The sequence below is a fragment of the Aythya ferina genome (assembly GCF_964211825.1).
Source record: "Aythya ferina genome assembly, chromosome: Z".
Lineage (NCBI taxonomy): Eukaryota > Metazoa > Chordata > Aves > Anseriformes > Anatidae > Aythya > Aythya ferina.
Genome location: NC_140299.1, coordinates 24080348 through 24094778, shown reverse-complemented (window position 1 = coordinate 24094778; position 14431 = coordinate 24080348). Strand labels below are relative to the sequence as shown.

At 44.9% G+C, this 14431-nt stretch overlaps 1 protein-coding gene across 3 annotated transcripts in view; it reads left to right on the top strand.

Annotated features, from left to right (window-relative positions):
* Positions 1–12067, top strand: part of THBS4 (thrombospondin 4) — a 40106-nt gene extending 28039 nt beyond the window's left edge. For all 3 annotated transcript variants that reach the window (XM_084503427.1, XM_084503425.1, XM_084503426.1), the window contains 10 exons: positions 929–1088; positions 1793–1911; positions 2687–2739; positions 4909–5102; positions 5398–5576; positions 6489–6537; positions 6639–6835; positions 7335–7507; positions 9611–9750; positions 11845–12067. In XM_084503427.1, coding sequence (XP_084359553.1) covers positions 929–1088; positions 1793–1911; positions 2687–2739; positions 4909–5102; positions 5398–5576; positions 6489–6537; positions 6639–6835; positions 7335–7507; positions 9611–9750; positions 11845–11906 — 1326 coding nt within the window. In that variant the 3' untranslated portion in view covers positions 11907–12067. The remainder of the gene's footprint in view (positions 1–928; positions 1089–1792; positions 1912–2686; positions 2740–4908; positions 5103–5397; positions 5577–6488; positions 6538–6638; positions 6836–7334; positions 7508–9610; positions 9751–11844) is intronic.
* Positions 12068–14431: the final 2364 nt, after the last annotated feature.

Sequence of the window (14431 nt, the reverse complement as noted above, 5' to 3'; positions counted from 1 at the left end):
TTCACCCCATATTCTCACATGTGTGGTGTTCTGCACAGAGACCCTTGTGTGGTATTTCTTCATGCACTTGCAAGGAAGACAGCAAGGATGCCCTGTCCAGAGTACAAATGTCCATGTGGAGCTAGGGCAAACTAGCAATCGTAGAAGGCAATCACAGTCTGTTTTGCCACAGAGACCAACCCTCAATTCTGGTAGTCTGAGGAACTTCATTTTCTTAATGTTCTAGAAGGAAAGATATTAAATCCTCCTTCAACTGTAAATCCCTATGCAGATTCAGCCCTTTCACAATCAGGTAACTTCCATACTGTTAAGCTCTGTTTTGCCTCTTGCTCCACATGTGTGAGGTCATGGGTGTGCTAGATGTGAGAGACTGTTTACACTTCTTTGAATTTCAGTTTTCCCTGTATGCCTTCTGAGGGGAAGATAAAGTCAATAGCAGCTTATATGACAAAAGAGTAAGACTTGTACATTTTTTTGCATCAAAAATCCTATTTTTCCAAGTGTTTTCCTTTTGTTTGAGTCTCTACCAGAAGGGGGCAACCATCTTTCACTGAGAGCATCTATGAGCCCTACCGAGATCTCTGAACTGCAGCTTTTCAGAAGGTCCATGTAAGGAAGCCAGGGCATCAAAACAGGTTACTCATGTGAACCCATCCAAAATGAGAATCAGAAGTCAAAGTTATAAATAAAAGCCTTATGGTACTCAGTGTTCATGTTTAGTGTTTCCATGGTGTGGCTCAAAGTAAAACTTTGAGGGGGAGCCAGTGAAATCAGGTCCGGAGCTGATGTTCACATAAAATATCCAACTGCCCACAGTAAGCATTTCTCATGAAAACAGAAATAAATGCAAGGGTTATATAAATCCACTAAAGTAGAAATGAAAGATTCAGGGTATGGTTCATTCCTAATTTGGATCTATGTCTTGCAGGATAACTGTGTCTTGACTCCCAATGTTAACCAGAGAAATAGTGACCAAGATATCTTCGGAGATGCTTGTGACAACTGCCGCAATGTCCTGAATAATGACCAGAGGGACACAGATGGTGATGGGAAAGGAGATGCTTGTGATGATGACATGGATGGCGATGGTTGGTAATTCTTCACTTACAGCTTCTCTGTTGTTCTTGAAATTGGTGCAGAAAATGCTGTGCATTAGAAACTTCCTGCTACCAGCTGCTAAGTGTAATAGTGTAATGTAACATGTTGTCTTTCTTCATTAAACCTCTGTTTGGAGGTATTTTTTTTTTTTTTTTTTTTTTTTTTTTTTTTAGATTAATTCATATCTTTTAGTCTCCATCTGAAGCACCGAATGCTTTATAACAGATAAATTGAGCTTTATTTCATGTATAAGTTAAGGTCATCGGTCATTCGGTAACTCCTTAAAGATGCAAACATGTCCCAGAGTATCCAGCTCTGCCTCTCTCAGATGCTTAGGAGCTACAAAATGTATTATTTCCGTTGCTGTAAGAGGCTTGAAAGAATTGGAAAAAGTCACAGCCCTTCAGATGTAATAACAAAGATAAAATGTTCCATCCTGTAATATGATGTGGGGAACAAGAAGTGTGTGTAACTAATGAAGTATGTGTGATTGGGTTATAAGCTGTTCCTCAGCAAGATGTTTCTAACATCTATTAAATGAGCGGATATACTTCTAAGAAAGATTTGCTGTGCAGATTTATTATTTCAATGCAAGATTAAATAGTTGCTGGAAAGGAATAGTGTTTTTACTATCCTTCATGTTTACCTTGTCCATAAATTGCTTTTAACTAACATCCTATCCACTTTCTGTTAGGTATTAAGAACCTTTTGGATAATTGTCAGAGGATCCCCAACCAAGACCAGGAGGACAAGGATAATGATGGTGTTGGTGATGCCTGTGACAGCTGCCCTACAGTCAGCAACCCAAACCAGGTTAGCAGGCAGAAAAAAAAAGTCCTTATTTAAGGGAAGGGACTGTTTAGATCCAAAAAGATGCAAGAGAATGAGGCGGCCAGTGTTTATTTTTTATCAGTAGGTATTCAGGACATTTTGTGGAGATTCAGCTGCTTCTGTCATTGAAAATAGGAGCCACAATGTGTATTCTAATATCCTGGGATGTTGTTAATATCTCTCCCCTGCTAATTTCTTCAGCTGTCAGACTGTAAAATGTAGGCCTGCTCCAGTCCCATGAAGTGCAATGCCACACACTACACAGTGGCATGATATGGTTACATTCAATATTTCTTTAATTAGGACCAAATTTAGATGTCCTTAATTCGTAAAATTTTCACTGCTTGTGGGTGAGAAGTCAATTAGACTTTTGATTTGTTTTAAATTCTGATTAAACCATTTGAAACTACTAAATGCTGGAAGCTTTAAAGAAACATGGTAGATTTTTGAAGCCACGTAAGAGATGAACCTCAGTTAGACTTAAGGGGTACTTAATTCCAGTTGTTGAGGAATCTTGTTTGAATTGCTCATCCTGAACTACTCCAGTCTAGTTTAACTCTGCCTATTCATTGTATGTGTTTTTCTTTAATAAAACTGACTTTTTGGATAAATGAATGATGCAAAGAAGAAAATAGGTTTTACAAAACAAAGATTTTTCCGTGCTTTTATTTTTAATTGTTTATGTTTTGATAATACTGCCTTTTTAATAGATGCTCTCAGCAGCTGATACTGGAACTTCCTCTGTTTTCTTTTGCAGTCTGATATCGACAATGACCTGGTTGGAGATTCGTGTGATACCAATCAGGACAGGTACAGTGTGTTATAGCTTATGACAGCAGCAGGGAAGAGAACAGGCTAGTGTGAGCTGAAGCATTCTGCTGGTTCTTGGAGAATTGTTATCCCTCATACTAGGCAGCATTTGATTTTAATACCTCCTCAAGGGGGTCATTTCAAAAACAACGTTGTGATTTATAAGCCTTGTTGGTTCAATTCCCTGTAGCAGTACGGTAATGGAGCCCTTCACTCCAGCCCCATGTTCACAAACACTTCCTATGAATTTCTGTGGAAATGACACTAATAGCAGTGTCAGGAATCACACTCTGAGCACCATGCAGAGCTTCGTAGTGAGGGAACATGCTCTTTTTTTTTAATTTTCTTCCTTTTTCATTCCTCTCTTTTTTAGAAACAATTTAGCATTCCTCTCTCTGCTTTAGCAGAAATTTCACAGTTAAGGGGTATGTGGTTTTCCATAAGAACACAGTGTTTCAGAACTTTATTAGCATGCACAAAACATTTGCAAATATACCACTTTGCTTTAGACACAGCAAGAGTGGCAAGGCTGCTCTATGGCCTTCACATGCCCCGACTGTTCAGGGGAGCATGTCCTACAGCAAACTGCGTGACACCTCTCTGGAAGCAGGTTCTGCACAACCACCTTTGAGGGCATCAAGTCCTCCCCCGTGCTCCTCACTTGAAGCGAGGGGAAAGGGAAGTGATAAATCCTGTGCTGACGCAACCAAGCTGCAAGGTCTGACCTTGTGGCTCTTGGTGGCTGCTATGAGTTCAGGAGTCTACTTCCCCACTTCTGCTGGGAGCACTTCTGAGAGTTTTGAACCACTAGCTGATGAGGTGCCCAGTGTTTGGGAGCTGTTTTAAGTATGGCCTTGTTTTTTTTCCTGTTTTCAAAAAGGGACGTATTTTTTTCCTCAAACCTAACTAATCTGCAGGAAGAATCTCCTGGTAGAACATACTGTTGTCCTGCCTGAGGTTAACCTCTCAACAGACAGATGTGCATGGTCCTCATTGTTTTTCCACTTAAGGACTTGTAGGCATTAGTTGCTCTGATCTAAAATTAAAGCACCTTTCTTAAGCAGGGAGTGACAGGTGGGAATATGCATAGCTGTAAACTGCAACGCAGCGTCTTTTTGCTCTGCCTATGCTAAACAAAAGGCTGCAGAGGGGAAGTATGTTCACCTTGCCAGAAAACATTTTGTTTGCAGTGTGTGTGCAAAACACACCTGACTTTAGGCTTTTATCCTAATCTCTGGGCACATGTCTGAAGTGTCCCTGCACCTCCCCTGTGGAATAAAATCTCATCAGGCCAGTGTGCCCAGAATCCTAGAAATACAACAGCTGCATTTAGCTCTTGGGCTAAAAAAAAATATCTGTTGGAAACAAGAAGTACAAGCCCCTCAAGCCCTCTTTTTTTCTTTGTCCCAGTGGTTAAGATGTACTTAGCCTTTTAAATGGAAAAACAAGGCAGCCATTCCATAACTTCCCAAACCCTTTCCTATAGTTTGTCTCTCTGCTACTGGTGACTCTTCATGTAACCACCTGATGTTTTTTGTTGTGCTTGGGAGCTGCAGACTCCTTACTGCTTAGCTATCCAGGGGAAAGTAACGTAACGAAACTTGGTATGCAGGAGGTTGAAAGTGGTGCTTTTTAAAAAAAAAAAAAAAAAAAAAACAAACAAACAAACAAAAAAAACGAGTCTGATTTCTGGTGCTCACACAGATTCTTTCACAGATTTCACTCACATTCACGCATTCATGAGCACTGAGACACTTGTGGACGTTATGGGCAGAGATGCCGACTGTTGACCTCTTACTGTGTCTCCTGGGTGCCTTTTGGTTGGTGACACAGCACTTGTTGGGTGTGCTTTAGGTGCTTGTTAGGAGCGGGTGTCATTTGGGATCCTGGCTGTGGAATCTTTTCCCACTCCCTGTAAGGCTTCCTTCTGTTTTTCTCATCTGGGTAGCCTTCTTCCTCTGCCACCTTACTGTATGGCCTGATTGTTCCTTGTCTCTTTGCTGTTCAGCTGCCTAAGTGACACCAGGTCACAACGTCCTCCTTCTCTGTTTGCCAGCTCCAGGGGTTCCCCTGGTGCAGGTCCCCTTCAGATACAGGTGCTCTCCCCCATGCAGAGGCAGGAGCTGATGCTGGTGTGCTGTTTGTTTCTTTTTGTCTCCGTGCTTGCAGCGATGGTGACGGGCACCAGGACAGCACAGACAACTGCCCCACCATCATTAACAGCTCCCAGCTGGACACCGATAAGGACGGGCTGGGTGATGAGTGTGATGAGGATGATGATAACGATGGCATTCCTGACCTCCTGCCCCCTGGCCCTGACAACTGCAGGCTGGTCCCCAACCCAGGGCAGGAAGATGACAATGGTAAGCTGGGCTTTCAGTAACTGATTTGGTGCTTATAGTACCATGTCTTTCCCCAGTACACACACTTAACCTGCCCCAGTCACCACGTGTGCATACACTCCCTGCACAGCACTGTGTCCCAGGACTGTGCCTTTGGCCAAGACAGAGCTCCGTGGGTCCCATCCCCAGGGATTTTTTTGGTCATCAGGGCTGAGTCTCCATTCACCTGCTCCTTGGACACCCTGGTGCAGTGACTAGGCCAGGTGTGGCTACCTGCTACACCATGAATCTGCTCTCGCTTCTCTGCTGCATACAGGTGATGGAGTTGGGGATATCTGCGAGTCTGATTTTGACCAGGATACGGTAATTGATCGGATCGACGTCTGCCCTGAGAATGCGGAGATCACCTTGACAGACTTTAGGGCCTACCAGACAGTAGTGCTGGACCCAGAGGGAGATGCGCAGATTGATCCCAACTGGGTGGTTCTGAACCAGGTAAAAATACATCTCTCTGGTCTTTGTCACCTGGCTGAGACAGATCATCTGAAAAGCACAGTAAAACTGTGTCTATAATTGCTGGACCTCTCGCAAACAAGTGAGAAATGGAAATTGCTTGTTGGCTGACTGTTTTACAGGTGTTACAGTGAAACAACTTTTCCTTCAGTGCGTGACAGCTTGAAGCTTGATGCTGCTAATGAACTAAAATAACTATAAGCTGGTTGACTTGTGCTGGGTGGATTTCACTGCTGCCAAGATGGCAAACATGAGACTTTTGTGTCATCCTGATGAAATAACGAAGTCTCATGAGTCCTTTCTATTGTTTGAAAGTCTGAGCTGCCATATAGCAGAGCATTTACTCCTAGATAGAGTCCAGTAAATGTTATTTACACTGACACATTTTAGTCTTCAGGAGGTGAATGTGTTCAGAGTCGCAAGGAATGCACATTTGACTCCCACTGCCAAGTGGAGCTGAAATACATAAACCTTCCTTAGGCCAGTCCTGGCAGTCAGTTTAGTCTTAAAGTCTGTTGTCAAATTCTGTGAGCTAAGCTTTGCAAAAGCCCTCTTCCCCCATTTGTTTTTTTCAGTCCCATCTCCAATTCTGCCCAGTGATTTGGTGATTTCAGGAGAATTGGAAGAGGGAGGGAAAGTACCAGAATACCAGTAAATTGAGTCCTGCAGTGGGAAGAGAAAAATCCTTCCTGCCTCTGTGCGCACAAGCAGCTGAAACATTAGGATTTGATTATAGCTTTCATTTTAATTCAGAGCTACAAGTGTTACAGACATGTTATGAGCCAAAGGAGGAGACGGATGGAGGTGGTGCTAGCAGGAGGCCAGAAGGGGCTTGACAGGCTTAGCCAACCCAATTCGTCAGGCACACTAACCACCCTGAATTTAATCTTACAGGGCATGGAAATCGTGCAGACCATGAACAGTGATCCTGGCCTTGCTGTTGGTATGTGCCCCTCTTCTGAGATTCAGGCTTTACAGCAGAAAATCTTTTGGCATGCAAACATGTTGTCTGCAGGCTTGGTTTTAACCTGTGCGTCCTCTTAGGTTACACAGCTTTTAATGGTGTTGACTTTGAGGGCACTTTCCACGTGAACACGGTGACAGACGATGACTACGCTGGTTTTATTTTTGGCTATCAAGACAGCTCTAGCTTTTACGTGGTAATGTGGAAACAGACGGAGCAGACGTACTGGCAGGCGACTCCCTTCAGAGCTGTGGCAGAGCCCGGCATTCAGCTAAAGGTACCGGTCCTGCCTCCTAGCTGGGGACACGGTGGTCACAGCCTGGCAGTGCCACCCTGACAGCCGACAGACCTCGTGCTGCGTGTTGGCAGCTCTGCTGTGGCCAAGCCACTGGGCTGTGCGTCAGCAGTGCTGCCTGACTGCTGTTCTCCCCCTGCTGTGGGCATCAAATCTGCGGTCAGACTGCTGCCACTCAGCCCTGCTAACAGAGCTGTTTTGTAAGGAACTCCATCACCAGTCCTGCCCCTGCTCATCAGATGGAGCATTTAGTCTCTGCTCTGATTGTCCTCTGACTGTAGCTGGTCAGGTTGCTTGCTTCTCCTTAGTCCCAAATGCTCACCTATTATTCTGTGCAAGCACTAGCTGTAGTTATGAAGGCAGTTATGGGCTTGTGAGTGGGAGGGAGGGTGCTTCTGCAGACCTCCCCACTACAAAAGACTTGGAGCTTCTGGAAACAACATACCTCTGTGGTCAGCACTGGAAAATTATGTTTCTGCAGGCTGTGAAATCAAAGACAGGCCCTGGTGAGCACCTCCGCAACTCCCTCTGGCACACGGGGGACACCAGTGACCAGGTCAGACTGCTGTGGAAGGACCCCCGGAACGTAGGGTGGAAGGACAAGGTCTCCTACCGCTGGTTCTTGCAGCACAGACCCCAGATTGGATATATCAGGTAAGACAGGAAAGGATTGCTAAGGTAACTACAGGTTGTATGTCTGCTTAAACTGTGCTCAACACCTAATGTAAGTGGGAATCTGAGAAGCCACAATGTATCTGTGCTTTGCAGTTACGAAGCATTGAAACAGGTCAGAATTGTGAAATTCCACCTGCAATTCTTTTCCTAGGAAAGACAATTGCAAGCCAACCCTGTTTTGTGACTCTGTTTTGTACCATGTGTAACTGCCCCACACTAATAAGCCATTTAATGGCTTTAATACTTTGTTTTCCAAGGTACTGTTGGCCTCTGACCTGAAAAACAATGCATTACAATATTTCTTAATTTTGATCTTTCAGTTGGAATTGTAGCAGTTTGCTTTTATATTCTGTGAGAACAGAAATAAAGTTGTCCACTTAATGGCTGTGATCCTATGGTTAGTAATTATCACGATATGAAAGATCTGAGATTGCATAGCATGTACCCAGAAAGTTTGTTGATGCTCTTAAGTGCATGCTAACCAGACTCATTTTGTTATTTGAAAAAACAAGTTATTTAAAAACAGATCACTATTCAGAAGGAAGAGTTTGATTATGAAAAAAAATGAAAAAAAATAAACTGCTCCATCACCATGAGCTCAGGTTTTGCAGCCTCATAATAGAATAAACACAGGGAGGTTAGTTGTTCTTCAAGAAATCACCACCTTGCAGCTGAGATGCAGTATCTTGGTGGTGTAATAATTCCACTTTTCTGGTGCAGAGCATCACCTTCAGCAGTAATTGGAGTAAGCATGTTTGATTTAAGAACATTTGTACTGTCAGTCACTGTGTCCTAGCCACTGGGCAGCAGTGAATAGATTTTGGGTTCCCTTTAGACCAGGCTGTTTGTGAAACTGCTTTACAAGCAGTCATCTGCCTGTGGTTGCAGTCTCTCTAGCCAGCCTAATTAACAGACCCTGTAGCTGAGGAAGGAGGTAATGCCAGTGTCACAAAATCTGTCGAACCGAATGCAGTCAGGCTTAAAGCAAGTCTCTGCCTGCACTCCATCCACAGCTCACTGTGGTCTGTACAGGCTGGATGCCACGGACCATAATGTGTCTCACAGAGCTTTTCCGATGCTACAAAGAAGCCTAGGAAAAAGGCACTTGAGCCAGCCTCTCCCATGGAAGCTTGGAAGAAAACAAGCTCTGTTCATTGTACAGATAATTCTGAACTGCCTCCGCAAATCAGAAAATAAACTCAGGAACATAACAGGAATTGTTTGTTTGTTTTGTTTTGTTTTTTTTTTCATATGTTATGGAAAGACATAGGAACTTTCTTTCCCTTCACCACCCACTATTTTCTTGCATTTAAACTGGCCCTAACACAACGGTGCCCTCATCCAAAATAGGGCCCTCCAGGCTCATCATCCAGTAAGTTGTTTACCCGGTACCCCAGAGGCTGTGGACTTGGCATATCCAGCAGTGATAGCTCAGCTGGCTCCAGTGTGCCCAGTACAGGGCATGTGCTGGAAATCTGGCAGGGCGCTGCTGTTCCCAGAGTTATTTGAGAATTTGCTGACAGTTTCTGTAACAAGGAAGTGCCAGATCATCAAAACTGTTCCTGGAATTAATCATTTTCACATTTTTAAAAGAAATCTGACAGTCAGGGAAGCAGCTTTAAGATTCTAAATGGTTTGTTTGAAATTTTGCCTGTTTAAAAAAAAAAAAGTTAAACTGCATGAGACAAAGTCCATCTGGCCTTCTTCAGCTGACCTAACCTGATTCCCCCTTTCTGCTATAGTGATCAGCTGTGGACTGACACAGGACTGATGGCAGGGTAAAACGTTCTTTTGACTTTTGCTGGATATGTTATTTAAAAAAAAAAAAAAAAAATCACCAAAACACAAAACCTTCTCCCATCTGAGCTCTTTCTTGAGAGCAGCAGTGCTCCTGTGAAGGAGCACTGCAAAGGAGCTTGAACTGCTTTTTCTTCCCTAGGCTAGCTGCTGGCAGGAAGGCATGTCCAAGGCTAGAATCAACATGGATTGTTAATGACAAATGACACTAATAAATGACACTACTTTTATAAATGCTGCAGCCTTAGAGAAGACCTAATACAGATTCTGTTTGCTTTCACTAAGGGCAAGATTTTACGAAGGCTCTGACCTAGTGGCAGACTCTGGTGTCACTATAGACACCACGATGCGTGGAGGACGGCTTGGAGTTTTCTGCTTCTCTCAGGAAAACATCATCTGGTCCAACCTGAAATACCGCTGTAATGGTAATTTTTCTCCTTTTTTGCTAACAACTAGCAAGTGGCCACAGAGAACTGCTAGCATGGTTTTCGGATTAAGCCATCTTGCATCTTCTCCTTTGATTTTCATTTACAAGTTTTTCGCAGCTGTGAAACGCCTCCCCTGACACCAGCAACGCACTGCAGCCCAGCCAGACGGGAACTAACACCCCACCACTGCTCCTCCCAGAGCAGTCACTGCTGCAGAGATTGTGCCAACTAAGTAGTACAGCTGTCATCGGAGAATTAAAGTGTTATTTAAAACCAACCAACCGTGAGGGTTGTACATGCACAATATACTGAGGTCATCATATATGGAAGATGCCTTAAGCTCCGAATGCAAGGTGAAGCAAATCTGGAGATTCTCTGGGATCAGTCACCAGACATCAGCGTTGCTTGTGTTAGGGGCTGGTTGCTCCTGTCTGGGGGTGGAGAAGATGCTAAGATGGCCTTCCTCCTGGGGGAATCCTCCTCAGGCTCTGGGGAGCACACTGTCTGTCCACTTAGAGTGAGATCCCCCAAGCTGGCATAGTTCCTTTGCTCTCTGTGGATCCCAGAAGCCCAGCCTGGATCTGCGTTGGACACAGCACAGACAGGCCCTGGATCTGCAGCTTGTGCTGGGGATGGACCTTGGTTCTCGAGCACTCCATGCTCCTAGGCTGCTGCATGCAGAAACAGGGGGACAGTGAAAGAGGAACCTCTAGACAGATTGTGGTTCTTACAACTAAAGATTACTTGATAAGAGTCTCAAACAGTATGTGGTTTCCCAGAAAGCACATTTCAAAGCTGCCACTGAAGTTGCAGATACTTTCCTGGCAGTGAGCAGGCAGTGGCTTTGCTGCAGGCGCCACAGTGATTCAATGAAACCACTCAGGGAAGCCTCTGGAGTTCCCAAGCATCGCTGCATTTTTTGGATAAATTCTTATAGTTGCATAAAAAGATTGGAAAGAATTGAGTCTCAAAAAAAGAAGTTACCAAACCAACAGCTGAAAAAAGCAGAGGATTTGTCACTTTTTTCCTAAACATTGTGTTTATTTCCTTTTTTTAAAGTTTAGAGTCTTGCTCTGTGTCAGGGTGGAAATAAACAGGCTCAGCTTCACTGCTGTGACTCCTTACGTGGATACTGCGTTAGCTTTCCCCTTGGTTCTGGGCTCTCCAGGTGAGATGGTCTGACATCTGGCAAAGGGACACTGCAAACACAGCATCAGTCAGAACTGCAGTCACTCTTAAAACAGTGACCCACCCAGCTCCAGCTTCTTTCACTAATTTTGAAGTTTTTCTAATATTTGCTGCTGGTCCCTGCGTTAATGTTTCTGTCTGCTCCTGTGGCATGGAACACCATCACAGGGAAGCTGGAGTAGGATACACGAGAAATAGAGAAGCTGGTGCCATGAGCATATCTGGGGTGCACATCTCGATGCCTTTTTTTATTTTTATGTTATAGAATCATTTAGTTTAGAAAAGACATCTAAGAACATCTGGTCCTTCCTTTAACCTAGCACTGCCAAGTCCACCATTAAACCATGTCCCCAAGCACCACATCCACACATTTTCTGGAGACCTCCAGGGTTGGTTGGTGACTCCACCACCTCCCTGGCCAGCCTGTTCCAATGCTGCACAACTCTTTCAGTGCAGAAATTTCTCCTTATATCCAACCTAAACCTCCTCGGTGCAACTTGAGGCCACTTCCTCTTGTCTTATCACTTGGTACTTAGGAGAAAAGCCTGATTCCTCACTTTGCTAGAACCTCTTTTGAAGTTAGCCTTTTCACCTTTCCAGTCTGCTTTTATTCGTACAAATAGAAGAGTGGAAGCCACAAAGTTTTTGGGTGGAAATAAATACAATCTGAAGATTGATGGTACTCCAGCGTGGGCCAGCATGGTAGCACGCACGCTGCCTTGCTAGTCTGTCTGTGCTTTTCAGTGGCATATGCTAAAACTGAAACTAGTCCCTGTCCATTCTGAGTGTGTAAACAAAAGAGAAGGCATGTTATGTAAAAAAGTAGTTGGATAATCAATTTGTTTAAGTGTTCCTTGATTTCACTGGAAGATACTAAAGTTTTTCATATTTTCCTCTTTTCAGACACCATTCCAGAGGACTTTCAAGAATTTCAAGCTCAGCAATTTGGAGTTGGGGATATTTAAGAAGTAAAGGCAAACTAACATTGCTATTGCAAACAATAAAACAGTATATTTTAAATCCTTATATGATTGTTGTAAGAGTACACACCGCAGCTTGTTCTCATTGATGTGACTATGTCAGACTTTTTTTTGTATAAAAGTGAAAATAAAAATGAGACAAAATATTCTGGGGTTTCGGTTGTGTTCAAATTTGCCCTAATGTCTAAGGAGTGGTGCATGATGTTTAACGATACTTAAAACATTCCCAGGAATAGTTTGAATTTGCTGCCATTTGGGGTTCTGTGTTAAGCAGGCTAGTGAAAAAAAGGCAATTTAGGCTACCTGGTCCGTGTCAGAAACAAAAGTTTGCATTCAGCCTGGAACTGGATGTTAGAGGAGAGGTGGGTACTGCTTATCAGTATCTTTTCCAAGTCAGCTTACACTGGTGGGAAGATGTGCATTAGAGGAGTTTAACTCCTTTCAGACTTAGTTACCTTTAGGGGACTTGTACTCTGCTCTGGTGAGGCTGCCCCTCGAGTGCTGTGTTCAGCTTTGGGCCCCTCAGTGCAAGGACATCGAGGCGCTCGAGTGAGTCCAGAGCAGGGCTATGAAGCTGGTGAGGGGTCTGGAGAACAAGTCCTGTGGGGAGCAGCTGAGGGCACTGGGGGTGTTCAGTATGGAGAAGAGGAAGCTCAGAGGAGACCTCATTGCTCTCTACAGCTACCTGACAGGAAGGTGTGGGGAGCTGTGGGTCAGCCTCTTCTCACAGATAACCAGTGATAAGGCTAGAGGGAATGGCCTCAAGCTGTGCCAGGGGAGGTTCAAGTTGGAAATGAGGAGACATTTCTGCTCAGAAAGAGCAGTCAGGCATTGGAACTGTTTGCCCAGGGAGGTGGTGGAGTCACTGTCCCTGGGGGTGTTCAAGGCAAGGTTGGACATGGTGCGTGGGGACATGGGTTAGTGGGTGACAGTGGTGGTGGGGGAGGGTTGGGCCAGATGATCTTGGAGGGCTTTTCCCACCCTAATGATTCTGAGACTTCCTGAAAGACCTGTTAGACCTCCCTATCCTCCCACTCCCAGAAACTTAGGAGTACACCATCACATCCTGTAAAAGAAAAAAGCTGCCCCCTGGGAGTTTTAGCCAACTCTTACACAGTGCATGACTTGCATGTGACTTTAAGAGAAAAGAAAAAAAAAAAAAAAAAAGAAAAGAAAGATAAATGCAGAATCCTCCACAGTGGTGGATTCTAACTCACACACGAAGCCAGGCATGGCCCTGCTGCCCATTCCCTGCCCCAAGCCAAGCTTTCTCAACAGGTACTGCAATCTTATGACACTAAATCATTAACTTAAACAAACAATAACCACAAAGAAACAAACCTTGAGTCAAGCACTGGCAACCATCAGGAAAGGACTGGAAAACAAAAAAGCCCCCCAAAGAACAAGTTGTCCCAGCGCACCATACCATTCAATGGGCAGTGAGGTTGGACACCGCGTGCACCTCTGCCACCTGCTTTTTCAAAATGGAGCTAGGGAAGGAGGAGAGGACAAGCTCTAAGGCCAGCTGAAGAGAAGGATACTGCAGGCTGTGGAAAAACTGCTTTTCTGAAGGACAAGAGTAAACAGTAGGGAGAAATAAATAAATAAAAAGAGGCAGGGGAGGAATGGGGTGAAGGTTTTAAAAATCACAGGTAGCCCTGAGAAAATGACCGGCCATGGCCGCTGCCCAGTACAAATGTAGAGTGGGAAATACTGAAGTTAAATGATCACTCTCAGAGAAGGAGGTTCCTGTTCTCGCTATAGCAAAAACACCCTTAAGGTTTATGATGCTATCAGAGGCTTGCGACCCACCCTCTCCTAGCTGTACACAGGCTGTAAACGCAGTAACGCTCCCTTAGGAACTAGAGCAGAGACCATAACAAAAAGTTGTGTCCTCCCTAGCGTGCATTTGCATTTTCCTGGCAGGAGCACCTTCCCCAAGCAGGTGTCCTGTCTGAGTGGGCTGGGGGCACCCCAGGCAGCAGCAGGTGAGGCTGCAGGGTGGGCTCAGAACAGTGGCTGTGGTTTTAAGGAATGCTCTGACCCTCCTGCACCAGGTTGCCACCTCAGAGCTTGCCCTCTGAGCCCACACCTCAGCCAAGCTATCCCCCCACTGGCTATGGGACTCGAAACACATTGCCTTGCTCAACTGCTGCCCACAAGAGCTGGTCACAGCCCGACAGACGTTTTCCTTTCAGGGACCTGCCAGGGGATGTCAGAGCTCACGAGTCTGCTGTGTTGGCACAGCGACTGCTGCGTGGCCCCCAAATTCAGGAACTGCAGAGCCCGGCTCCTGAACCACCACCACCCCTTCTTTCTGGACTGTTGTACAGCAAAAACAGAGCTTCACGTGTGGCCTCTGGCAAGCGAAGGCACTGCAGGCCCACATTTTCTCAGCCGGGCACGCAGCTTGTCCTCACCCCCACTGCCTGCATCGTTGGGGTCCTGGGGCTGCGGCACACCAGCCTCACGTCCCACTCTTCTCAGGTTTTACATATCACAGCACTTCG